This window comes from Epinephelus fuscoguttatus, linkage group LG13 (assembly GCF_011397635.1).
Source record: "Epinephelus fuscoguttatus linkage group LG13, E.fuscoguttatus.final_Chr_v1".
In the NCBI taxonomy this organism is placed as follows: Eukaryota; Metazoa; Chordata; class Actinopteri; order Perciformes; family Serranidae; genus Epinephelus; species Epinephelus fuscoguttatus.
The window spans coordinates 21,732,110-21,759,089 of NC_064764.1; the positions used below are offsets into that span (position 1 = coordinate 21,732,110).

Consider the following 26,980-nt stretch of genomic DNA (forward strand, 5'->3'; position numbering starts at 1 on the left):
ATACTTGAAGTTGCTGCTTGTGTGTTTTTTATATATGTGTGCCTTTCTTTAGATGTAATTTTATTACTTGTGTTACATAAGTTCTTCAAGTATGTGCAAAATGGGCAGATTGAAAAAAATCATCAAATGTGCCGACATTGTCTAGTGCGCCCATGGAGAGGCTCTTCAGCCTGTGCTGACTCTGAGGAGGAGCAGGTTGTCCTCATGAGGTATTATCACTTCTTTAGTGATAAACACTTCACAAAAAAAGCTGGACCAATCTACTATAAAGCCATAGTTTGGTAAGTGAGTGACTCAAGTGAGTTCATTTGAGTGTGTTTGACCTGTTAAATGCTGTTCACGTGTAATTTAAACATGTTTTTTATTAACTGAGGCAATTAATATTTGCACAATGGCGTGTTAGGAAGACTACCATATATTGACAAAGTTTTCATTTTGAGGCAGTTATAGTTTACTGTAGTGTCATCTTGAGTCTCCTCATCCTTGTTTTGTGCTTATATGTGGGCATATGTAAGGTTTAACTTGGTAGTAATCAGTAGATAATGCATTACTTTTTTAAAAACTAACAAGTTATTTGTAATACATTACTCTTTTTGAGTAACGACTCCAGCAGCTCATTATGTTGGGAAGAGTGGGTAAAGGAAAGGAAGGAGTGATTTCAGAAACCTAAGTGACCTAAGACAATAGGCTTTTTTTCGCAGCTGACTTGTTATAAAAGGACAGGTGTTGCTAAAAATATTTTGATAGCTCCATCACATTTAAATATGCCAGTAGACCATGCACCTGGAACTGGCACACATAATTAGAATCAGCCAAAATCAATGTTATTAAATACTCTGCGAGGACATGAAAGAAGCTGTACATCTGACATGTTGCTTAAATCCTAAAAGTGCTGCTGAACTCACCACAGTGCGTAGGACTCTCGTCGCTCATATCCCCACAGTCGTTATCTCCATCACACAGGTACGAACGTGGGATGCAGATGTTGGTTGACTGACATTTTGTGTGCTCTGGCTGGCAGGTTCTCTCCGCTGAGATTAACAGAAATTAGAACATATTTAATAACCACTTTGATTTCAACATTTACTTCTGTTTGATTCCTGTGGCAAACCGAGGATACTCACGGCAGTTTTGTTCGTCAGAGGTGCCGTTGTCGTAGCAGTTGTTGATGCCATTGCAAACATAGTCCTTTGCAATGCAGCGCCCATTGTTGCAGGTGAACTCTGTGTTGGGGTCACATGGTCTAAAAAGACAGCCCACTTCGTCACTGTTGTCTCCACAGTCGTCATAGTGGTCACAGCGGTAGTGGTAGGGCACACATCGGCCATTGCCACAAGTGAACACTGTAGGTTCACAGGTGTGGAAGGCTGCCAATCAGAATCAAGAACAGGTCAGAGCTTTGGTCAATAGAGAGGCCTGAATACACAGCACACACTGCAGTGGAAGCTTATTTTACCTGACAAGGCAATAAAGGATGACAGCAGCTGTGGGACTGCATGCAAAGATATAAGCACAATGATTGGTTTGTTAGTGTTAATTGATTAAGTAGGTATATGTTAATGGAATTTAATCATCAAGTGGAAGCATACACACCGACATATTTGAAGTCAGGTTTAGGTCCTGAGAAAGAAATTTGTTAAAGCAGAAAAACATAACTTGTTAGTATTAGTGAAGGCATGCAGAAGGTGTAAGGGCTCTATGACTAAAAATCAACAGAGATTTTAGATGATTCAACAGAACACAAATCCACAAAACCTTTAAAGATCACCCTACCACAGACTCTCTCCAACTCATCGCTGCCATCTCCACAGTCGTTGTCATTGTCACATTTCCACTGGGCACGAATACAGCGGCCATTCATACAGGTGAATTGGCCCGGCTGGCAGCGAGTCCCATTATCAGGAATACAGTGCTTGTTGTCAGCCAGGTACCAGCGGCCCTCTGATGGACACTGACACTCAGCTCCGTTGGGTCCTACAAGATAAAATTGCAGTTTACGCAATTAGTTGGAGGTTTCAATTACTGGACTAAAGGAATACTGTGCTAAAAAACAAAGTAACAGGATTAAACTGGTCATACCTGGTGTGCAGATGTGGCTGCAGCCGCCATTAAACTGCTGGCACGGACTGTCACACTGCTGCTGCTTCCTGCTGGCCAGAACATGGATGTCCATCGGCCGAGAGGGGAGGTTCTGAATCATGACCCTCTGGTCAGAACCATCGTGCTTGTTGGCTCGATAGATGCTGCGTGTGTTCCAGTCAGTCCAGTAGATGAACTGGCCAAACATGGTCATAGCAAAGGGGTAGATGGCTGTGCTGACAATGACCTCCCGATTGGACCCAGTGAGAGAGGATCGCTCAATCTTCTGTCTGATGGCAAAGCAAAATAATGATAATAACAATAGTTTGACAAGGTGACAAAATTGAGAATATATTTCAAAAGTGGAATTTATCTGATCTTACAAGCTGGCGTCTGCCCAGTAGAGTCTTTCCTCTTCATAGTCCAGAGTAAGTCCATTAGGCCACACAAGACTGCTGTTCACAATCTCTGTTCTGAAGTTTCCACCCAGGGTGGCACGCTCAATCTTTGCATGGGTTCCCCAGTCTGTCCAGTACATGTATCTGTGGAACAAGGAAGGACTAACTATGAAGCAAGAAATCTCTGTCTGTCTGTCTGTCTGTCTGTCTGTATGAATCTATAAATGTATATTTATATGTAAGCATGTGTAAATGAACTGCACTTGTATAGCACTTTTCTAGTCTTTTAAACACTCAAAGCACTTTGACACAACATGCCACATTCACCTATTCAAACACACATTCATACACTGGTGGCTGAGGCTACTATACAAGGTGCCATCTGCTACTCAGTAACCACTCACTCGCACTAACATACAGCCGTTGATAGCAATTTGGGGTTCAGTATTTTGCCCAAGGATACTTCAACACGTGGCCTGGGGGAGCCAGGGATCTAACCACCTATCCTCCAAATTGTGGAAGACCGCTCTACCTCTGAGCCACAGCCGCCAAGTCCTTTGCAAAACCATTTATCCAATATATGTCACACTTGGTCGTTGTATTGCTGGAAATCAAGGGATGTGCAGTGTTGAAGTTGCGACTTGGGTGTGTTTTTATAACCACAGTATTTCAGAATCAGAATCAGAAATACTTTATTGATCCCTGAGGGGAAATTATTTGTGTTACAGGTGCTCCTTGCAAGAGAGGAAAGACACGTGAAAATATAAGAAATTTAACAAGAGTATTTACAAATATATAGTTAAAATAAACAGGAATTATTAACAAAAATAAAAAGTAAATAAATAAATACATATATTGTAACCATTTAGTAGAGTTGTACCGATACCAGTATCGGAAATGCCTCTGATACTGCCTAAAATGCGGTATCGGGTATCGGCGAGTACAGCCTATGACCAATCCGATACCACGTAATGCCTCACGTCATTACATACGCACGTTACAGGTAAATGAAACAGAGTTTAAAAAGCATTCTACTGTAGCCTTTAAAATGTCTTTTTTACCAAATTGTGTGGCTGCGCTTTAACCTGTGTCTTGATCGGTGTCAACACTGGACAATAATAATTAAAAAAAAGTTTTATGGGATTCATTCTACTATTATGTATTTATTTCTTAATATTTGACATAGAGTTTTAGGAGTTGAGACATACAACAATTCATATTCCATCCATTTTTATTTTACGCGCTGGTATCGGATCGGTACTCGGTATCAGGAAAAAGTGGTATCGGTACATTTCTAGTATTTAGTCAGATAAAGCTACAAATACTCCTGTTTGGAAATTAACACCTGAATGTACTTCACAGGTGTTTGAATTTGCAACATAACCAGTAACATGTCTCTTTCAGGTAAATGTAGTATTACAATATTTCCCAATAAAGTAGAAGTAGAAGTACGCAGTGAGTGCTGAGTAGCTTATTTTTAAGTGCTTTGGGGGCCTTATGTGTCTTATTTCGGGTTACAGTTAGTTAGAATAGTAACATAATTTAATATTTTTCATATTTTAAGATCAAATAAATCTATAGCTGTTTAAGGCCCATGTGTATTGCTCAGAACCCAAGGAAGTGCAGTGTCAAGTGTGAAGTTGTTTGTATAAGCAGTTGTTCTCGAGACAGCTGTAAGCAGCAATACAACAGGCTAAGCATTTGGCCCATTCCGAACAGGCATGTTTTAAATGGGCACTGCGCTAGTTGACTTTTCAATTTCAGTTTAATGTAATGAACAAAGAGAGGGTATGTTGTGTTAGTCTTACCCCCTGCAGGGATCCAACATGATGGCCCTTGGCCTGGAAACATGGGCAATGATAGTCCTCTGAGAGCCGTCCACAGACATGGAGCTGATACTCTGGTTGATGTAGTCACTGTAGTAAATTCTTCTGTTTATCCAGTCATAAGCGATGCCATCAGGAGCCCCTAGATCTGTCCAAACACAGGGACCAGAGCAACATCAGCAATATCCCCAGTGTCAATTCCCGCGTCCATAAACAAGAGGAATAAGTGTTTTGTAGTGTAACTGCAAAGCCTACCTGAAGCCACGACTACAGGAGCTGAGGTGGGAGAGGACAGGCTGATGTAGCTGATCTTGCTTGATCCTGGACCTGAGCTCTGTGTGAAGTAGATCCTTCTGTCTGTGAGGTCAAAATCCAGTGCCACAGAGGTACGTGGCACATTGACCACAGGGAAGGGCAATGCGTGGTCCTCGGGGTCGAGGCGCAGGCTGCGCACGGTGCTCTCAGTCGTGTAGATGAGGTAATCATCCCTTGACACCACACAGCTCTCACTGTCTGCTGCAAGATTCCCAAAAGCACAGCTGCATTTTTTGTTCTGGTTACCTGTGCCAGAACCTGGGAGGGCAAAGCAGAAGTGGGCACAGCGTCCATTAGCCTCCATGCAGGGGTTGCTGTTAAGCTCCTGGGCGGTGGTAGGCTGAGTGCGCTGGTCAAAGATGGTAACGTCCCTCAGCATGTTGATGTTGTCTCTGATGACAGCAGGCTGCTCAGTGCTGCCAGGCTGTTTGCTTGCTTGGAAAACCTTCTTGAGGTTTCTGTCCACCCAAATGATACTACTCTCAAACACTGTGATTCCATAAGGAGTCGGGTAGCGGCTGCCATACCTGACGATCTCTGTCTCCCCTCCTTGAGGGTTGATTCGGGCAATCATATCCAGGGAGTCATCGACCCAGTAGATGTAGCCAGTTTGCCAGTCCAGAGCGAGACCTCGTGGAGTAATAATTCCCGATGACACTAAAACTGTGCGGTTGGTTCCGTCCAAGAGTGCTCGCTCAATTTTGGGGTTCTGACCATAATCAGCCCAGAACAAGTATCTGTTTCTGGGGTCCACCACGATGTGGCGTGGCATGTCCACCTGGGTCTTCAGCAGCACCCTGCGGAAAGTGGTGTTCAGACGGAGCACCTCCACGTATGTCTCAGTTAGGAAGGCATTGGTGAAATACAGGTTACCTGAGGACAGAGGTCATAGTGTTTAAAGTGAGGTCATCAGTCACAAACTGCTTTGTATGTTATGTCACAAATAAACAAGACATTACAACAGCTGACATTATGATGGTGTTATCAATTATCATTATTATAATACACGGTAGATTTTCAGTTATGTCTTCAGTTAAAGCTATGCAATTAAAAATGAGTAACAAGGAAACAGATTTTCCTGCCTGCAGCTGTCTCTGTTTTTCCAAAACCTTCCCTGTCACCTGTGTGGGACTGATCTCTGTGTTCTGAGAGTCCAGCCTTATGATAAAGCTTCTTAACTTTAACTCAACCGGAAAGTCTGCTGCCTTAGGCATGTGTCATACAGCAAGTTCAAATGAGTCAGGCTGTCTTTTGGTTTTCTGGTTGTTGTAGATGCAAAAGCAATACAAGTCATACAAGTCATACAAGTCAGTTCTGTGCAGAGTTTGCATGATCTCTGGGTACTCCAGCTTCCACACACAATCCAAACACATGCAGGTTAGGTTAATTGGGGACTCTAAATTGACCTGAATGTGAGCATAAATGGTTGTCTGTCTCTATGTGTCAGCCCCGCTACAGTCTGGCAACCTGTCCAGGGTGTACCCGGCCTCTCGCCCAATGTCAGCTGGGATAGGCTCCTCAGAGATGCAACCAGATCTTAAAATAACAGTTTAGTTTACCATCTTAATTCCACACTACTTATGGTATGTGGCTAAACAAAACAAACACTTAACACACTTGTGAGCTGGCAGAACATCGTACCTGCAGCCCAGTCCACAGCAATGCCTCGTATCCCATTGCGTCCTATTCCAGATGTTACTACACTATGTAATCCGGAGCCATCTGGCTTGATCCGTCTGACCCCATTTTGATTCGCCACAGTGCTGCTGAAGTCGCACCAGTAGATGAAACCCGAGGCCATGTGCACATCAATGTGTAAAGCATTACGGCCTGCAGGAGGATAACCCAGCCATTAAGAGACTTCAAACACAAAAACCATATTAAGAATATCTGATATTCAGTTAGTCTGTCAGTTAGTGTATTATTCATTATTCCAGCATATAGTAGTAGATCATTTCTGAGAATCACTGACCTCTCCCAGCCACAGGCACCATGGCCTCAGAGTGGTCTGCCCCTTCTAGACTGAAGCCTTTGATTGCAGATAGAGTGGAGATGACGACATACGACTGGTAGGGAGCGCATGTCCTGTTGTCTGCATTAAGTTTAAACCCTGTGGCACATGCACAGGTAAACAGACCCTGTGGTCGAGGCAGGCAGAGTTGCTCACACGCTCCCATATTGTTGGTGCAGCCGTTTGATGTACCTGCAGAGGCTGAGTTTTGGGAGAGAAAACAGTATGATAAACACAAGAAAAAGCAACAACAAGCCAAGATGATGATCTCTCCTTGTGTTACTCACTCTCTCTGTAATGCACTTTCAGAACTCTGAGTCCAGAAACGTTGTCTCGCAGCACAACCCTGTTGGCACCCGTGGACTTGTCCACACGCTCTATGACCTCAAAGTTGTGGTCAGTGAAGTAGAGGTGGTTTTGATAGACTGCCACACCCCAGGGGTGAGATAGGCCTGTCACTATGGTGATGCGGTTAGTCCCATCTGGATCACCACGCTCAATCTGTGGATATCCCACACCAGACAGGCAGTCAAATATGGCATGTTTATCTTGTACAATAACCAAGATTAAAGGGACAGTTCACCCCAAAATAAAAAAAATACATATTTTTCCTCTTACCTGTAGTGCTGTTTAGCAATCTAGATTGTTTTGGTGTGAGTTGCAGAGTGTTGGAGATATCGGCCATAGAGATGGCAGTGGAAGTAGTTGGCTCTCAGCAAAAAAAAAAAAATTGCATTTGAAAAGCTCAACAGCAATGTCTTTTTCCGTAAATCATGACCCGCTTACTCAAGATAATCCACAGACCTTGTTGTGAGCAGTTCAATGTAGGAGCTAATTTCTTTCTACCAAACTACACTCGCCAAGAAAGCGCGCAGGTACTGCTAGCTCACCTAGCACAAATGACCTAGCTGACGTTGCAGCCCCGCCAAGGAGGACGCCATTAATGTTAACATCTCACACTTTCACGAGCACATCATCAGGTCACCCATCCATGAATAGATGCATGGTTCTTTCTGTACAGTGATAATGTTTGGCAGGCGTAGTTCGATAAAAAGAAAATAGTTCCCACATCAAACTGCTCACAACAAGGTCTGTGGATTATCTTGAGTTACGGGGTCATGATTTTTGGAAAGATACATTGTTGTTAAGTGTTTCAAATGTATTTTTTGGGGTGAGTGCCATCTAGTTCCATTACATTGGAGAGAAGACTGACATCTCTATGGCTGATACCTTCAACACTCAACAACTCACACCTTAACAATCTAGACTGATAAGTAACACTACAGGGAAGAGGGAAAAATGTATTTTTGATTTCAAGGTTAACTTTCCATTTAAAATAAAGTTGCTTATCATATAACATTTGTCAGAACTTTATAGAATTAAAAAATGGTAATTCTTGAGACCTAGGAGAGTGGACACCCACCGTGCCAGTGCTTGTAACTGCCCAGTACAGCTTGTTCTCTTGGATGTCCACCGTGACGAACTCAATGTGATCCAGGTTGTTGGTGAACAAGGTGACAGGGTTTAAGCCATCCATGTCTGCAGATGCCACCTTGGCAGGAATGCCGCTTTCTGTTCCCTGGTCTGTCCAGTACAGTTTGCTTTGACGACAATCAAGAATGGAGGTTGGGGTTTGTTAGTCAGTTAGGATTGCTATGCTTATTAACTACATTTTCTAGTCAAACCACAGAGACCTGTAATCTCAAAAATATAAACTTTTCCAGAACTCAGAACATCAGCCTTACATTTAGCTGAATGAAAGGACACTTTCTGAGTTCATTTACTGCATTATCAAGGATTTTTATTAGGTTAGAAAAAATTCTCAACCCACAGAGGACCAGGTCAAGCCTGCGTCTAAGTATGAAATTCTTGCAACACTGATTTAGGTCATATCACCCCAAATCAGCAATGTTTTCATAATAGAGTGAGAAGGGATGGCTCATTGTTACTTGATTGTACTCTATTGTACGTTGCTGGGGTTTGAGTGTGCAGTGTGGTATTCAGTAACACTGGTTGAGTTCTCTCTAGAGGCAGAGCAGATGGCGATGAGGAGGCTGTTAGAGCTCAGTGGCTGTGGGGATGAGCGGCCGTGCCAGGACTGTGTTAAATGGGGCTTACCCACGTGCTGGGTCCACTGCGATGCCAACAGGACTGCCAGCGCCAGTTGGAGAGCCGTTATTTGTGATTAGGGTTTTCCTGTACTGTACCTCCCCTCTCAACTTCAAAACCTGGCCGAGCACAAACACAAAACAGGGACATTAATTATACGACATAGCGGTGTGTATCGACGCTATTCTCAGATATTCTGTTTTCCATTAAGAGTACAACCACGAAAAGATATTCATCTTAGTTAAAGTTAAAGTCAGTAATAATGAATAAACAACAGCACGACATGAGTATTATTTGTCTTACCTCAATAGACTGTGTGGCTGGATTGGTGTAGTACAGGTTCTGGGTTATCCAGTCCAAGGCCAGGCCGACAGGGGAGCCAAGTATGGCTGCAGGGGCAAACTCTGTCCTATTAGTTCCATCTGACTTCACTCTGTGGATCTCACCCTGGTGGACAAAGGAGGACAGACTAATCTCAACCACTGCTGAATGTGTCGAGTGCATCTTGTGTTCCCAGCGTGTTTTAATTGACTTTTTATAGTGTATTTTTCTAGATAACCTTTATCTCAAAGACCCTGTTTACACCTGGTATCAACATGCACTAATGGGTTCCTGATGTGTTGTGAAGAAGCTAAAACAAAAAATACATCATCAGCGCAGAAGGTGATGACGATTTGGTTAGAGCGTTGGATGAGGTGTTGCGTGACTGTCCATTGTTTTGACCCATGGAAGAAGACATGTTCAGTTCTGGTGGTCAAAATCTCTAACTGTGCAGCCCCAAAGCTAACATGACTAGCAAGTATGCTAGTAAGCAGCTAGCAAAAGTGTGCTCGTAATAAAACTGCGGGGGGCCCTTTGACTTTTCAGCGTAAATGACGTAGGCAGTGACAAAATCTAGACACACGTGGTCAGTTTGAGACGCATGAGACACACAAGTCCGAATGGAGATGTACAGTATTACTTGGATGTCCACTTGTGTTCAGATCACCGAATCGCATGTTATTACCGTATGTAAACAGGATCAAATTGTTTTCTGGAGGACAACTAAGTGTTGAACTGAACCATTTATGACATGACAGTAACTTACCGGGTGCTCCACCCAGTAGATGGTCTGCTCGTTGTCATCAAAGTCAACATCATAGCCATTCTGAAGCCCAGCAATGGGGACCATTGCATCATTACTCTTGTCATCTGGGTTCAAGGAAATGCCATAGATGATGCTGTCTCTCACCACCACCAGGAAAGGATCCTCAACTATAATAAAAAATTTACAAAACAAAATACAAAAACATTAAAAATATGTTTACAAACTGCTCTTCCTACAGAAAAACAACAAACAAAGGCTACATCAGGGTACACCAACTCAAGAGCTAGAAACTTCCTCAAGGCTGTAAAGTATTTAGTACTTTACAACTTATATAACCGATTCCAAAACAAGGCTAGGAAACCAGGTTTCCTGGATATGGATTTAGCCCACAGTAATCCAGTCGCTTCTAGGGTATGATACCTTTCGCAGAATATAGGATCCTGAGCGAACAGGCCTTTATCTATAAAGAGGATTGACTGTCGAAAGTTGTTTCCACAATCTGATTTGCTTTGTCATCAGAGATTAGAATCGATGAATGGTTGTGGGGCATTTTCATTCTCGGATAATCGTTGGCCTCAGGGGGAGACTGTGTTCTGCTTGGCTTGAATGGGCTGAAACCTGAGATGAGTTAAGCTGTTGACCTAAGGGGGACTCCTTGGACTTTGAATTAAAGGTCCCTTGTCTCCTAAGACCTTGAAAGACATGCTTATATGATTCTTAATATTTATGACTGGAACAGCAGTTTACAAGAGAATCTAAATGGAAGACTGTTGACAAGGACCTGGATCAATCTATAATACGAATAGTGTTTTCAAAGATTTCTCTTCTTACCAGCATTAAGAAGGCAGCAAATAAAGCATGCAGAAGCCATCATTTCCACAATAACAGGTTTAGTCTTCTACAACAATAACCACTGCTGAGATAAAATACCTTAGGAGTACGTCAACTTATCAGCTGCATCTGACCCAACTTCCTTTTTCATCAAACTGAGTGATGAGTGTTTTCCTCCACTTGGCAGGATGCATACCTCTGGTGCAGGTGATTTGGTCGGCCGCCAGTGTCCAGCCTGAGGGGCAGGCACAGGAGTAGTACCTCGGTCCCACAGCAGAGAGCAGGCAGATATGAGTACAGGGACTCCTTAAGCAGTGATTTTCACCTAGGTATTGTCAAACCACACATGCACAAGCAAACACACATGGGTATCCACAAACAGTCAACAAAGTTCTCCAGGATTATGGCGTGTTGTGTGAAGTGTACATCCATTATGAGAATAATAACTCAGGGAAATGTCCAGCCCCCAGGCCCTTTGCTTTCTGAACATGTGGCCCCCTGAACAGTATAATTGAATAGCCCTAATACAGAATATCTTTGCCATACCTGCCGGCTGCCTGGCTGAGTGTACTGCCACCAAACCCATGGGCTGAGGGAGGTTGAAGAGCATCACTGTCTGGTTCTCCCCATGCCACTTATGGGCTCGCATCACACGGTTGATGTATCTGTCGGTCCAATACACAAAATCCTCAAAAATGGTAATTGCGTGGGGATGTTGCAGAACCTTTTCACAGAGAGTAGCAAAAGAAAAAAATATGTGTCTTACAGATGCTATTCAAAATGAAATTGAATGTGTTCTGTTCACTTTTAGATTATAAACAAAAATCAGATCTCTACAAATAAGTCAGTCTTCCTTGTAAACTCACCAGGTCACTGGCCAGGACCTGCTTCCTGTTGTTGCCATTATAATCGCAGAAGTCAATGAAATCCAAGTAGGCATCGGCAAAGTACAAAAAACTGTTTGGATAGTCTATGGTTAGACCATTAGGCCAGTACAACTTGTTGCTTATGATAACAGTCCTCAGTTTCCCATCCATGCTGGCTCTCTCAATTCGGGGGTTCCTCCCCCAGTCAGTCCAGAACATCAGGTGAGCGCTGCAAAACAAATGCTTGTCTTTTAACACCAACTGCGTTAAATGCATTACATTCTACGAGAAACACAGACTTAAAACAAACTTGTTTCGATGTCACTGACCTCTCCCTTGGGTCCAGCACCAGGCCTCGGGGGTTGGTGACATTTTCACTGATTAATACAGTGCGGTGGGTGCCATCCAGTTTGGACACTTCAATCGTCTCCAAGACGTAGTCAGTCCAATACAGGTTCCTGCCCACCCAGTCCACAGCAAGGCTCTCTGTTACAGTCACTCCACTGTCAAATATCTGTACACAAGAGACTCATTCTTAGTTAAATATTTTTACTGATTTTGAGCAATGAGTCTATGGTGACACAAAGGAGCAAACTAACTCACCACAGTTCTGTCACTGCCATTTTTATTGGCGCTCCAGATTCTGTCCTGGCTTGTGTCGGACCAGTACACACGGTCAGTGGCCGAGTCAAAATCTAGTGCCACGATGTTCCGTCCATCTCGAACCAGTGAGCGGACCACGTTGGGCTGAGTGGTTATGTCATCTTGCACAATCTGATTTCGACTGGCCACTAGCAAGAACGCCTGACGAGAATCTGTAAACAGACATCAAATCACTGTAACCTATTTTTCATGTCCAATCTCATACTAATAAGATCACTTATCAGCTTTTGCATGTCAGCCACAGCTATACGACAGGACTGTTAAATAGACCCTACTCAAATGGCGATCCTTGGGGAATGCACTTTTGTCCAAATAATGACCTATTGTATTGAAAAGCCTTTCAACGGGTTATCTGTGTGGAAGAGGAGCTCATGTCAGGCACGCTCCCCATAAACAGCCCTTTGTTGGTGATTATATCCTAATTACACCAGTGATGGCCAGTGAGTGACATATATGTTATTTGTCTTATCTAAAGAAATCAGAGCAGCAAGGAGAGACATGGGAGAAGAAAGACGGTGTGTCAGTCTCGCAGTCTGGTGGCTTTATCATGGCCCATTCCTACCCAACAACCAGCACAGAGGAGAAAACTGAGATATGTGTGCTGAATAGACATCCATGTCACTGTAGGACTGATAACTGGCCTATTTCACTGCATTATGAAATTATATCTTGTTATTTACAACTAGCAGGGGAGCAATTTGTTCCATGCGCAGAAAATTTAAAGGGATAGTTTACATTTTTTGAAGGGGGTTGTATGAGATACTTCCAAATCAGCGTATTAGCTACAGATGACGGCAGGCATAATACCGCCACAGACGCAAAGCAATGTACTGGTATGGATGGGGGCAGGGCGAAATATATTTAAGCCACCTAAAAAAGTAAATTTTAGTTTAAGTGTATGCTTAATTTCAAATATTTTCACAGATTTACCCTGCTGTCAGACAGCCCTATTCAACAGGGAACTGGACAGAAATTGAAATTAATTCATGCTCTCTTCAAAGCATGACTCACAAAAACAGTAAATTTACTTTGGTGAACACAAGTTGAGTTGCTATTGATGACTCAATCAGTTAGTTTTTTGTGTTACTGTGCAGCTTTGGTGTTTAAAGGGTTAGCTCAGATTCACCAAAGTCGCACAATAACACAAATAAACTAAGCCATGATGGCAGTGGTAGACCAGCAACTCCCTTGTTCGGCAAGGTAGAATGACTGTTTTTGTCAAAGGCTTTGACAAGAGCTAGATAAGTTTCAGTTTCAGTTCAATACCCTATCAGAAAGGGCTGCCTGACTGCAAGGTTTAGCAGTAAAAATAATCAAAATATTGCATACACTTAAACTGATATTATTGTTTTAAGGTGGGTAAAATACGCTTTGCTGCTGCCCTCATCCGCAGCAGTACATTGCTTACCCTTTGTGGTGGTGCTCCTGACTGCTTCTCCAAACTGGGGGCAAGCCAACCACCATCTACTGCAGATAATACACTGACTACGTACATCATACAACCCAATTTAAAGGAATCAAAACTATCCCTTTAAGCCATACCCCCTCCTCACCTGAGGCCTTGCAGGTACGCTGGTCTGCTTCGAGAGTGTAACCGTCTTGGCAGTGGCAGCGGAAAGAGCCCCTCTCATTAAAGCAGTGCTGGCTACATAGTCCAGGGGGACTGCACTCATCTACATCCTCACAGGTTTTGGAGTCATTACTCAGTTGATAACCCACAGGGCATGTGCACTGGGCCCCAAATGGCCCTTGGATACAACCGTGGGTGCAGCCAGCATTGTTGTCAGAACAGCTCTCCTGATCTGAAAACAGGGAAAATACAATTTAGAACCCAGAAAGGGAAAAGTAAACTAAATACAAAATCTACTAAATTATGCATTTAATATACGTTCCAATGATAAGTTCTGAACAAGACAGCACTAACTACTTTAGTAAGTGTCTTTAGAAGTCTGAGCCAGAGCTATTTTTTATTTATGTTTATGGAAAATTTATTGTTATTTTTATCACAAACACTAACAATTTTTTTTTCATCGATTATGTTTTGAAACAAATCTACAAATATCACAATAGTTATTAAAGATAGTGTGTTCAAATGAATCAAAACTACTTGCAGCATTTCTACCAATGATTGAGAGTTTGTTCCTACCTGGCAAAGGCTCGTCTGAAAGCAGTGACAAAGGCAAGAAAGGAAAATCACAGATAATTTTCAGGTTAATACAGGTCAGATCACACACATGCATGATTTCAACACAAGAAACCAAAGACAAACAGATAACAGTCAACACATGAATTTCTCGTGTTTACAGAACACGAGAAGAACGTCAAATTAAACAAAATCAACTGGAGGTTTGATCCTGCTTGTCATGTGATGTGAAAATTTAATTGAATTTGAGGAGGCCAGTAAACTTAGAAATGTAATAAAACAATTAATTATTTCTGACAGACAAATGTTCCAGGCAGACAAAGAAAGCAGAGATCAGACTTACTGCAGAGAGGAGACTCGTCAGCACCATTGGGACAGTCAGGAGTGTTGTCACACACAGTGGTGAGGTTGATGCACAAACTGTGGCCAGGGCATTGCCACTGCCAGCTTGGACAGCGGAAAGGTGGCGTGGGACAGTCTCTTTCATCGCTCATGTCCCTGCAGTCGTTGTCCCCATCGCAAAGCCAGCTACGTAATACACAGTTTCCATTGTCACAGCGGAAGAGTGTGGAGGGGCAAGTGCGAGGTGGGCAAGCATGGTGTTCATCACTGCCATCCTCACAGTCTGGATGACCATCACACTCCCAGGTAGATGGTACACAGCTGCCGTCTGACTGACACTGGAATTCACTCTCATGGTGGCACATACCTGGGGGCCTAGTAGCTGAGATACATCAGGAAACACAATAAACAGCAGGTTATCCCAGTTCATAACCTTGCTTCAGTAATATAACCAATGACCAAAAGCACTATTTAAGTACTTACGACAGCTTTGCTCATCGGAACGATCGCTGCAATCAAAGACTCCATCACATCGGTAATAGGAGTTGATACACTGGTGTCCACTGGAGCACTTGAACTCATTCACAGTGCAGTTGTAGACTGAAAAATCCAGTTGAGTACGTTAAACCTGATATTCAATATTTCCACAGTTTTGTATGCATGCTGAGCTCAACTGTTGTGCAACACAAGTAATGAGATCAATAAACTAAGAGGCTTAGCAAATGCCTGTTAAATTTTACAGTGCATTCACTTGACCTCTACAACATCTTGAGCGTGTTTAGCAGGTACAAAGTTGCTGAAAGAATGAATGCATGAATGACTGAACAAATTCTTTATTGTGAAATGGCTGATAAGTGAGAAGTTAAATTGAAGCAAGTTTACAACTAAGTCATCAGCAAGTCTGGATGATGAGACTTGACACAAATACTGTAGATTTGAACAGCAACTAGTTTTATTAGTTTTCTAAATACAAGCAAGATGAAAATGATTTTTTTTCTATCACAGATGAAGACAAGCAACTATGAGTATGTCCAGGGAAAACTGCAATCCAGAAAGGTACTCACTGCATCCCTGCTCGTCCGCTCCATCCACACAGTCCCTGTCCCCATCACAGACATAGTTGGGGTCTATGCAGCGGTGGTCTGGACACTGAAACTGCCCTGGGTGACATGTGCTCCCCAGGTCTGTCGGCACAAATTGTTAGACACAATATAAGTCTACAAGCCTTTCTTTGTCAACACACACAATACTGTGCAAGTCTAGTCTAGTCTAGAAAATCAATGTTTCAAGAAGTAGCTTAATAATGGCAACTGTCTTCCACAGACAGAAGTATTTAGGACATAGGTGGGGTATTCAACATTATACACATTGCCTGATCCTGGATAAAGTTAGAGCAAGCAGCCTGCAAGCTACATCCGGCCCAGAAGCAACCTCTGAAGGGTACAGCATACATAAATATATACATAAAGATTGGTGTAGCAACACCGCCAATCATATCTTTCACAAATCAGTGTTTGTTTATATGACACAGTTGTAACCATGTTTAGCAGCTTTTTAAAACATCTGGACTGCAGTGGAACAGTCAGAAAACATGTCCTATCTTTCCCAAACACTTCTGCTTGACCTTGATGGAAGACATAATAAAGTAAGGTTTGTGTGTGTCTTTGTGTTTTTGTATGTGTGAGAGAGAGGAGAAAGGAACAGGGATACTGGAAGAGAGAGATAGGGCATGTTATTGGTTACTCTTATTGCCACTTGTTACGGCTCTGTGCATTGATAGCAATGCGAGTCCTGAAATAAAGTCCTGCCACTGTAATGAATTTGGGCCACTTGCCTTGTTTCTGCTTATTTTATGTAGAATGAACAAAACAAGTCTCTCAGCAAATCCTATTCATTTCCAGTCTGAAGCCTCTATGGGTATACTCACGGCAGTCGGCTTCATCTGAACTGTCCCCACAGTCGTTATCAGTGTCACAACGCCAGGTGTTTGGGATGCAACGGTGGTTGGCACAGGTAAACTGATTAGCAGGGCATGTCCCAGGTACCTGGGTAGGACAGTTGTTCTCATCGCTGTTATCAAAACAGTCATTGTGCCCATCACAACGCCATCCGACAGGCACACAGTGCTTATTGGCACAAGTGAATGCAGAGGGGGAGCAAGTGGTGTCTGAAAAAGAGATGATGATCTGGATTAAAATATTATAATATTGAACAGAGTTTTAAAAAAGGCCCAGGAGCATGAAAGTGTTTTTACTCCTGTCAGTTTAGGCCAGTATAATAGGCTAGATTTACACAAAAAGCATTACTGTTAATTCCACAGTTGACTTCGTCACTGTTGTCATGGCAGTCGTCAACACCATCGCATCTGTAGCTGTTTGGGACACATTTGCCGTTGCCACAGGAGAAGGAGTTGGCTCCGCACTGCAGCGTGGGGGGCTCATTGGAAGGGTCTTCCACACATGTCTGGTGGTTGGGCAACAGCTTCATGCCATATGGACAACCACACACCCTCTGTGAGTCCGGTGCTGGGAAGCAGAAGTGGCTGCAGTCTCCGTTAGGATTTGTCGGCCTGTTGCAGAGGTTGGAACCTGAGAGGGAGAGTGGAACGTAATTACCAGCAATATGATTGACAAGTGTGAGCCTCAGCAATGCATGAATAGAGAAGTGAGAGGAGCAGTGAATAAAGCTACTGACCAATCTGAGAGTTGGAGTTGAAAGACTTGACATGCATGATGTGGCTGATTCCTCTTCTGATAATGACCATCTCCCCACCGTCAGTCTTGCGCACACGTACAATGCCACCCAAGCGCCAGTCAGTGAAATATGCATAGCCTTCAAGGGATGGGAGCAAAAGAGCAAAACGTCTGTTAGTTTATCTTTCACCACCTCCTAGTTACAGTAATTTCTCTATTGACATGACCATCACTAAAGCAAGAGGTTAAAGTCAGTGCCAGTGAAATTAAAGCCAAGGTAGGTAGTTTGATTTTGGCATCCATGGGCAAAAATCCCATAATAAATGTTGAGCATATTGTAATTCAAATAAACCTAAAGTTAATTACACTTCTGCTCCTGTTTTCAGGCTTTAAAAAATCTAGCCCATCACAGGACTATGTCCAATCACAGGTCACTTCAGAGAGAAGGCGTATTTTACAAATGTAGATGCGAGTGTACATCCCTTCGGCCAAAGCTGAAGCCAAGGTTCATGGCTGTGGCTTTATGTTCACAGTCATGTACTAACATTAGCTAGAGCCTTGAATCACAATGTGTCCTCCGCCTCACTGCCCGCTGCTACAGACTACCTCACCAGGGGTAGAGCAGGAAACAGCTCCTAAGATGGACTCTTGTTGAATCAGCCAACTTTCTGTTGCTGCCATTACACAGATTAGACCCGGCGCTGCTGCTGCCCACCCGCCCGTTGTGACACCTGGTGCTGGGGGGCTTGGGCTGGCCAAATTCTAACTGCTACAGCAGCCGACCAGGGCTCCGTCCCCCAAGCTAGTGCTCACTTTTCTCCTGGTCCACAGTTGCAGGTTGGAGGCAGAGGGACCACGGAGTGGTAGCTAGCTAATTCTTGTCTCATTTGTGGTCTGATAGACAGGGAGACAGAGAAAGTAAGGAGGGGCTGACTGAATGAGCTGTGTGTAGCTGTGCAATAACATCAGATTAAACACATCAATGTATGGGAAAGACTTGGTCACTGTATGAAGTGCATGCATGTGCCTGTTGTCCTCTGGTGGGAGAAGCTTAGTTGGGGGGAGGGGTGCTTCAGGAGAAGGCCATATTTTCAAACTCTTTTTCTTATGATTTAGCTTTAACCCTGTCTTTATTGATATTACATATATGATCCTCTCCTAGAACTTTATAGGCAACGTGTTGTTTATGCCAGGACTTATTACCTTCAAAAATGGTAAGCCCAAATGGATGGGAGATCTGGGTGATGCGGTCCAAGGTAACCCTGTTCTGTCCATCAAAATTGCTGTGCTCGATTTTGTCAAAGAAGGCATCCACCCAATACAGACGCATTGAGCTGAGTGGAAATCAAAGCAGAGAGGGAGAGTTTAAAATGGGTCACAATGCTATTGTAAACCATAATTTATGGGTAAAGCAAGAAAATCACATCAATCTTAGGAAATCAGGTAAAATGGTGAATTGTAAGACTTTACAACGTAACTTTATAGCGTAACTTTACATGGCTACATGGCCATATGATGTTTGACTCACCTCCAGTCAATAGCTAGGCCATTTGGCCAGCCAAGAGTAGTGTTTACAATAGACAGGGCATGTGACCCGTCACCCCAAGCCCTCATAATCTTCGCTGGCCTGTACCAGTCAGTCCAAAAAATATACCTGTCCAAAGAAAATAAAACACCAAGCATCAATGTCATATTTTATTCAAAAATGAATTGAATAGTTGGAAACACCTACAGTACCTGGATGACGAAACCCTATTCACTTGGAATTTATTTTGGACACTTCCACATTATAGAGCCTTTCTGTTTAAGCCAACTTCTTAGTGTCTGCTACAATACTGCCCTTCACACTGAACTAATCTGATCTGGAGGCCTTATGACTTTGAGGATATTGGAAACAACAGCATGTTGTAAATAAGGATCCCTTTTATCGAGAGGAGGGCTTAATTTGCGGACTTTTACCAGATAAACACGGCTGGTTTTTCAGAACCTTCCTTATTCCTATCTGTAGTCTGAATCCTGCTAAATCCCTACAAAACTTCAAAGTGTTTTTTATAGTCTCTGGTGTTATATTAATTTACCCAACGGGAGGATGCACCACGATGGCCCTTGGGTTGTTGAGATTACGTATGATGGCTCTCCTGGACTTATCAGCCAGCTTCATGACAGATATGCTCCTGTATCGCGGGTCGGTCCAGTAGAGGTTTTTTGAAATCCAGTCGTAAGCCAGGTCCTCCACTCCATCCACTCTATTGGCTGCCAGCACCTCCCTGCCTGTGCAGATCAAAGCAGTCAGACCACCGTTTAACACAGAGATGAAAGAGGAACACATTTAAATAAATAGGCTGTCAGCTTGCATTTTTCCCCATGTGGACCGGACAGAGAAAACTAGAGCAGCTCCAAAAACAACACCAGTGATCAGAGCAGTGGTGTTTCTTTTCATGTGTGGGGTGTGACTGTTCGTGGACATTCGAGACTACTTCCCACAGCTTAGGTGATAATTCTGAAACTAAATATCAAACCTGCTCGGTAAAGCATTTTTGATTAGTCTGTCTTACTTATTTTCAGGTCATTAGTTAGAGATGTAAGTTGATTATATGATCCATTTTCCACTATCCAAACGTCTGTCCACTCCCTCCCCCATAGTACCAGTCGGCCCCGTCAGGCACTCCCTTAACTCCCTGTATAAGCCTGTTTGAATCACATGGTAAAGCTCTCTGTGAGGAAAACACTGGAAACATGTTAGCTGCTGTTTCTCATCCTACACTATTTTTTTACTACTACACTATTATTATACTGTGAATGCAAACAGCATGTTTTGAACAACTCAACTAGAGCAGCCAACAAGATGCTCACCAGTTCCATCCACTTTTTGTTTATAGATAATATCTTTGGCTGTGTCTGAGAAGAAGATGGCATCATCTTCAGCACTAAAATCCACCCCAACAAAGTAGGAAGGTGATCCTGTGACGGGCAGGATGATGTCCTCCTGAGAGGAGAGGTTAAAGGGGATTCCTCTCACAGCCAGCTGGCTGGAAAACAGCAGAAACTGCCTCACAGCTGGAGATAAGAAATCAGAAGACAATATGAAACAATTTTGTTATTAAAACCAAAGATTATCAGCCACACAAAAACATCATAGCACAAAAGATAGGGGTAAACAAGATGAAACCACTGTGGGCTGCTGTACAGGTGAGTTTGAGGTGAGTCATTACATTCTTTGGGTGTTAAAGGGACAGTACACACTAAAATCAAAAATATATATGTGAAAATATTACATTAATTAACACAAACATTAATGCTGTCCTCCTTGGCCTCAGCTAATACAGTGGTGCTAAGTGAGCAGTAGATGCACGCTTCCTTCTGTACGATGACACGGTTGGCGGGCATAGTTTGGTAGAAAGTAAGTAGTTCCTGCATGAAACCGCTAACAACAAGGCCTGGATTTTTTAAGGTACGTGTGTACGTAATGTTTTGATGTATTTTTTTGGCACTTTGAGCACCACAAGCCAAGTGACATCTAGTTCCATTATATTGAAAAGAAGGCAGACATCTCTACGCCCGATATCTCCAACACTCTGCCCCTCACACCAAAACAATCTAGACTGATAAATAGCACTACAGGTAAGAGGAAAATATGTATTTTTTATTTGGGGGTGAGCTATCTTATTAAGTATAACTTAACACTTAAAATGAAACATAATGAGATCTCTTAAAGAAACAAATCACTTCAGTTATAAGACAAATGTTCTCTTACCAAAACATCGCTTGCCATCAGCATGTAGGTCGTAGCCCATGCTACATTTGCAGCGGTAACCCAATCCTCCATTGTCACTCTTGTGACTCAAAACACAGATCTGCTCACATCCACCTCTGTTTGCACTACAAGGGTTAGGCACTGAAGGGAAAAACAAAAAAATCAAACTGGCAAAGTTATTAATTACAGATTCAAATGGTCTTTAACCACGGTTATTTATGATTCTTACTTTAGAAAAACTAGCAGTTACATGGCAGAAAATCTCGTCTCACTGAGTGACTCACCATATGGCTGTTTCAGCTGATGTATCACTGCTACTCCATGTGGAGTCTGAGATGTACTGTAAACAACTTGAGGACTGCTTTCACTGAACTTGTTGGCTTTCATCACAGCCATCCTGGTCCAGTCAGTGAAATAGACATTGTGCTCAAACAGGCTGATGCCAAATGGGTGTGGGATAACAGTACCTCCATGAGCCACTGTTTTTCTATTGGAAAAAAAGTTAATTTATTAGAATATAAATGCATGGACCTTTCTACTGAAACACTGTATTATTTTTGAGGAATAACACAACATATTTACCTATGAAGGCCATCATATGTTGCAGTTTCAATGTAGTCATAGCGACTGTCAACCCAGTAGATGCGCTTGGCTTCGATGTCCAGTGTGATACCAGCTGGCCAGCCAAGTTTACTCCCAATGATCCCATAACGGTTAGTGCCATCCATGAAGGCTCGCTCCAGGCCTGGTTGTCCATTCACCGCCTCCCAATCTGAGAAGAACATATACCTGTGAAAGGAGGTTAAATGTTTAATCTGGCAGTTTTCTCTGGGACAGGATCATTACATGGGGACTGCTATGTATGGGACCACAGAAATGCCATAACATATCTTCCCTTCAGAAAAAAAAAACTTGTGACTTCCTCTTGTTAATTAAGTCTAGCATCCACAGCATCACATTATGTCTCCAGGTGGGTGGCTGTGTATTTCACCAAAGAGCTGTACATTAATTTCCGATAAGCAATTTCTCTGCAGCCACCTGGCTCTACTCCCCCCTTGAACTACACTATTGGATTACAATGAGGGTCATAACTTACATTGCTCCTCACTAATCCACCCAGGGCAATCTGCTAATCTCACACAACACCCCCCATTATTCCATGCCAATGGAGCACGACAGATACTGTAGGTGGGGTTTGGGAATGCGTGGATGGATGAATGGATGGAAACTTGGAGATGTGCTTACCCGACAGTGGGGTCCACCGCCAGCCCTCTAGGGTTTCCGAGGTTTTCAGTGATGAGTGTGACCCGGTTACTTCCATCAAAGTCCACCATGTCAATCCTGTTGACGCTGGCCTCCACCACATACAGTTTATTGTTCACCCAATCCACCGCCAAGTTCTCAGGGTAGTCAACTGATACATTTAAAACCACCTGCATATTGGAACCGTCCATATCCACAGAAAACACCTGTACACAAAAGACGCCATTGTTGTCAGGAAATTAGCTCTGAGGTGGTCACTGCTTCAAGAAATAAAGGGAAGATATTAAAAGATAAGTTCACATTTTTTCAAGTGTCTTTTAATACAGTACTGACAAGCACGTAAGTGCATTGCAAGTGCTATTGGTCAATGTAAATAATCCCATGTTCATACTAGCCACAAAGAGATCCCTTCTTAAATAGGAAATAGACAACTTGTTTGCTTTAACTTATCATTATGAAGTAAATGTTTATTGCAGGATGTAATGGCTTTAAAATAATGACACCATTGGGGTTTAAATTGGTTCTCTATAAGCCTTGCTTTCATGATTCAGTTCTGTTAGCCACCTGATGCAATCTCCCAGAAAAATGAAGGCTCCATTTACGGAGGACGGAAAGTTCATCAACCATTGTGCAACCAAAACAGGAAGAGGATAGTGCTTTTGTTATGCCCAGTAGCAATTGGTAGCTATCCCTTGTTACCAAAGAGTATCAATGTCAGTTCTTTGCAATTACTGTAAGCTGTTTTGTTGAGTTGCCTCTGTTGTTGAGAAACAAATTTCAGGAACTAAAAAAAGGCGGAGAGAGATAATTTCTTCGCTTGTCTGATGATTTTGTCTTGTTACATTTCTGTGAATCCTTTGAAGTGGTTTTCTAAACCTGCTACTAAACTGATACTATGATGGCACAAGTTTCTCAAACTGGAAGCCTTGGCACCATGCAGCTGGTTGGGGAGGCACTGCTCTTAGCAGCTCTGCTTCTTTTGAAACAAGATCCAGACGTCTAAAAGGCAGGATTTTCAACTGACCTGTTTAAAGAGAAACTGAAGATGTGGAAATAGCCTGACAGTTTAACCTTTCTGGTTGCATTCACATGCCCTGTTTGTGCTTTCCCTACATTTAATCTGACACACTGCCATGGAGGTGGCTGATATACACAGATGCCCAGTCAGAGATGTGTCCAGGCCTTTCAGCCCAGTGGCTGCAGTTCAAACCATTGGGGAGCCAAAAAATAGGCTGAACAAAGACTTTTTAGCTGGCCAAAGAATGCATATAGATGAACAGTGCCATTGAAAACAAATACTGCATGATTACTTCGAACAAGGTCGAGTTACAAAAATTGCACCTTGGTATGTGGACATCATACCAGCCTATCAGACAGGTTTCAAGTTTAGGCCATTTGGATTCCATTCCACATCTACTTCCCTTCATTATGACCCAGCTGCAAAGGAGCCAACAGCTATCCCATTATTATGGTATCAACATTGCTGATATTTTACAGGATAACTAAAAGAATTTCATCCTGGACAGCTCCAGTCTAATTCAAGCATTTCCTCTACAAGAAACTTCTCTACTCCCATAAACTGATGCCAAGGCATAACAGCATTTCATCAAGGTAAACTGGATTAAAAAATACCTTATTCTGAATGGTATCAGTCCAGAAGATCCTACGGAGATTATAATGGAAGTCCACTCCCACTGCAACCCCTCTGTTCTGTGAATAAACCAAAGTGCGTAGACTGCTGCCATGGATGTCACCTATTAGCAGGTCTCTGCCATTAGAAAATAGCAAGGAAGGGACTCCAGCTGCAGCGGAGACAAAACACAAGGTATAAAACACAATATAAATAAGTAATTTGACAATTTTCGATTAGAACCAGAGCCTAATTTGTGATAAAGGGACAGTTCCCCCCAAATTGAAATCATGTATTTTTCCTCTTACCTATAGTGCAATTTATCAGTCAAGATTGTTTTGGTGTGAGTTGCCGAATGTTGGAAATATCGGCCATAGAGATGTCTGCCTTCTGCCTGCAAGCTAGCATTACACAACAGCCGAGAAGGACGCCATTGAAGTTTACATCTCACAGTATCACGAGCACGTGCCTCTTATCTATGAGAAGATGCACGCTTCCTTCTGTGCAGTGATTTGGTTAGTGGGTGTAGGTCGGTAGAAACAAAAAACAAAATAGTTCCAGCATTAAACTGCTCACAACAAGGTCTGTGGATTATCTTGAGTAACCTGGTCATGATTTCTGAAAAGAGACATTGCTGTTAAGTTTTTTATATGCATTTTTTGGTGCTTTGAGCTCCATAAGCAGAGTACCATCTAGTTCCATTATATTCAAGAGAAGAAAGAAATCTCTACAGTAGATATCTCCAACACTCTGCAACTCGCACCAGAACAAGCTAGACTGATAAATAGCACTACAGGTAAGAGGAAAAAATGCATTTTTGATTTTAGGGTGAAGTGTCTCTTTAAGCAGAACTCTATTTTGTAGTACCCATGCTTCACTAAAATATCAGTGGAAATTTACAGAATGTAGCACATCACTCAGATCCCTGACTCAGACTAATGAAGGTAAAGTACTTTCTAGCCACTATCATTACACACTCTTTTCAGTAAAGCTAAAGGCAGAGAGGTCAGCCTCTTAGTCAACACTCTTTCTATGTTCCACAAAGCCAAGAGACTAGCTAAAACAACATTCAGTACGCAACAATGAACCAGAAAGAAGTGCAGACGCTCAGTAAAGCCGCCACAGTGGTTGGCAAACAGGAAAGGGGGCTATGCTAATGGGACCTCATTTAGACGGATCATTCACACACACTCACACATCCAAAATGTGAGCATACTGTATGTGAGAGAATGTATAGAAAAGATAAAAAACTGCACTCACTTGAGGCGTCAGCTCTGCAGTATCTGTGCTGCTCCAGAACGTAGCCCTCTCGACAGCTGCAGCGATGGGAGCCTATGCGGTCCTCACACAGCTGGTCACACACGCCCCACATTGAACAGTCGTCAAAGTCTTCAGCAAGAAATCAAAATCATAGCAGATGAGGATTAAAGACTGGTTTGTTTTGCTTGAGTCGAAACTCACTTTTATCTCATTTTGAGACAACAACGTAAAACTCTATTGAGGTGTGAACCAACAAAACTTTCATATCCTTTCACCTCATTTTTTTTTATTCAAGAGTTTGTGCTCTGTACTTCTGAGTCCAAACAAAAACAGCAAACTTTATGTGCATCTCTAGATCTTGCAAACCTGATTTGATTTGATTAGGCCCGGGCCAGAATGAGAATTGAGTGTCACACACATGAGTCTTATTTCAGTAAAGCTTTTTTTGTGTGCACTTCTGATATCCTGTGATTGAGTATCTCACTTGTTCCGAACTTAGTGAGGAAACTCAAACCACACACACACACAAAAAAAAAAAAAACACAAAAAGGTTTCCAGTGAATAGCGCTGAGAAGTTTTAAGCACTAGCTACTGCTTATCTCATTTACTGAGCCAAAGTAGGAACTTTCTAATACATGAATAAGTACTGGATATCCAATCTTAATAGTCCCTCCAGAATGCCACCACGACAACTGATGCAAATTCAACCAATCCTGTGTGAATTCTGCGCAACCTTGCAATTCTGTCCAATCACCTTTACTTTTTCATATATTTGACCTCTCATCCTAGTTTCCCATGAGTCACCATACCCCCTTTCTTGTTTCTGATTATGAAGACACGAATTGGTTTGACATCAACATCTCACATTGACAGCACCAACAAAAATTACTGCTAAAGACAGTGCAAGGCAGAAAATTTCGGTGGAGCACAAACACTAACTACTGCAAAATAAACCCAGAGAGTGGCTAAAATGTGACAGCAACAGAAACATCAAATCACCATGACTGTGGCTGTTGCACACAGCATCCACCAGCCTTTCTGGTGAGGCTACTTAAAATACCAAGAACAGTGCAAGTTTATTCTCACTTGAGCACACTGCCTTTTATTTTAATAAATTACACAAAAAAAGCAAACATTTTTTGCAAATTTCATCTGCCCCCACAATTCAACTGCAAAAAGGCCTGCGAAATCTTGGAGGGATTGACTGATTACAAGAGAGAATCTCAATCATGAGCAAAGGTAATGTAAATTCAATAAAGGCTACATACCTATACATGAGCGACTATTGTTGCTGCTGACAATGTATCCAGAAGGGCAAGAACAGGTCCCACCATCAGGGGAAGCACGACAACGATGCTCACAGCTCAGCGAGGCACATCTCCAAATACCTGACCAATACAGAAACCACATTAGTGAATGAATATATTTCAGTAGCACAGTTTCTGTGATATAAAATGTCCCTTGTTGTGTTGGTACTAACTGCAGTTGCGCCCAGCAGTAGTGTTAGTTTCATCCTCTCCCTCCGGACAGTGAGCCGTCCCATCACACAGCTGATCCATGGGGATACACAGGCCAGAGGAAGGACACGGCCATTCTCCTGGGTAACACTCCCGCGCTACATTATCTGCAGACAAAACAAATTCGTCTGTGTGCAGGCTTAGAAAAGGGAAAACAAAATCAGTAAACAGGGAGAGATTTCCTGAAATTTGC

The 26,980-nt window shown here is 42.6% G+C and overlaps 1 protein-coding gene across 3 annotated transcripts in view; it reads right to left on the reverse strand.

Annotated features, from left to right (window-relative positions):
* Nucleotides 1-26,980, reverse strand: part of lrp2a (low density lipoprotein receptor-related protein 2a) — a 56,296-nt gene that overhangs the window by 20,553 nt on the left and 8,763 nt on the right. For 2 of the 3 annotated variants that reach the window (XR_007450713.1, XM_049593272.1), the window contains exons 8-46: nt 26,751-26,894; nt 26,539-26,658; nt 25,271-25,399; nt 24,013-24,182; nt 22,363-22,586; nt 21,700-21,906; nt 21,402-21,604; nt 21,118-21,258; nt 20,217-20,420; nt 19,442-19,634; nt 18,892-19,017; nt 18,567-18,697; nt 17,365-17,502; nt 16,977-17,258; nt 16,598-16,837; nt 15,735-15,854; nt 15,154-15,270; nt 14,672-15,052; nt 14,332-14,346; nt 13,739-13,987; nt 12,126-12,337; nt 11,852-12,036; nt 11,523-11,751; nt 11,203-11,380; nt 10,853-10,981; nt 9,826-9,992; nt 9,042-9,185; nt 8,748-8,857; nt 8,053-8,230; nt 6,917-7,130; nt 6,591-6,830; nt 6,260-6,448; nt 4,559-5,491; nt 4,286-4,451; nt 2,463-2,621; nt 2,080-2,369; nt 1,774-1,974; nt 1,125-1,367; nt 906-1,031 (exon numbers count right to left, since the gene is read on the reverse strand). Coding sequence is in view for 2 of the 3 variants with exons in the window: in XM_049593272.1 (XP_049449229.1) it covers nt 906-1,031; nt 1,125-1,367; nt 1,774-1,974; nt 2,080-2,369; nt 2,463-2,621; nt 4,286-4,451; nt 4,559-5,491; nt 6,260-6,448; nt 6,591-6,830; nt 6,917-7,130; nt 8,053-8,230; nt 8,748-8,857; nt 9,042-9,185; nt 9,826-9,992; nt 10,853-10,981; nt 11,203-11,380; nt 11,523-11,751; nt 11,852-12,036; nt 12,126-12,337; nt 13,739-13,987; nt 14,332-14,346; nt 14,672-15,052; nt 15,154-15,270; nt 15,735-15,854; nt 16,598-16,837; nt 16,977-17,258; nt 17,365-17,502; nt 18,567-18,697; nt 18,892-19,017; nt 19,442-19,634; nt 20,217-20,420; nt 21,118-21,258; nt 21,402-21,604; nt 21,700-21,906; nt 22,363-22,586; nt 24,013-24,182; nt 25,271-25,399; nt 26,539-26,658; nt 26,751-26,894 (7,827 nt within the window). In the remaining variant the exon portion in view is untranslated. The remainder of the gene's footprint in view (nt 1-905; nt 1,032-1,124; nt 1,368-1,773; nt 1,975-2,079; nt 2,370-2,462; nt 2,622-4,285; nt 4,452-4,558; nt 5,492-6,259; nt 6,449-6,590; nt 6,831-6,916; nt 7,131-8,052; nt 8,231-8,747; nt 8,858-9,041; nt 9,186-9,825; nt 9,993-10,852; nt 10,982-11,202; nt 11,381-11,522; nt 11,752-11,851; nt 12,037-12,125; nt 12,338-13,738; nt 13,988-14,331; nt 14,347-14,671; nt 15,053-15,153; nt 15,271-15,734; nt 15,855-16,597; nt 16,838-16,976; nt 17,259-17,364; nt 17,503-18,566; nt 18,698-18,891; nt 19,018-19,441; nt 19,635-20,216; nt 20,421-21,117; nt 21,259-21,401; nt 21,605-21,699; nt 21,907-22,362; nt 22,587-24,012; nt 24,183-25,270; nt 25,400-26,538; nt 26,659-26,750; nt 26,895-26,980) is intronic. The other variant, XM_049593274.1, reaches the window with a different exon arrangement.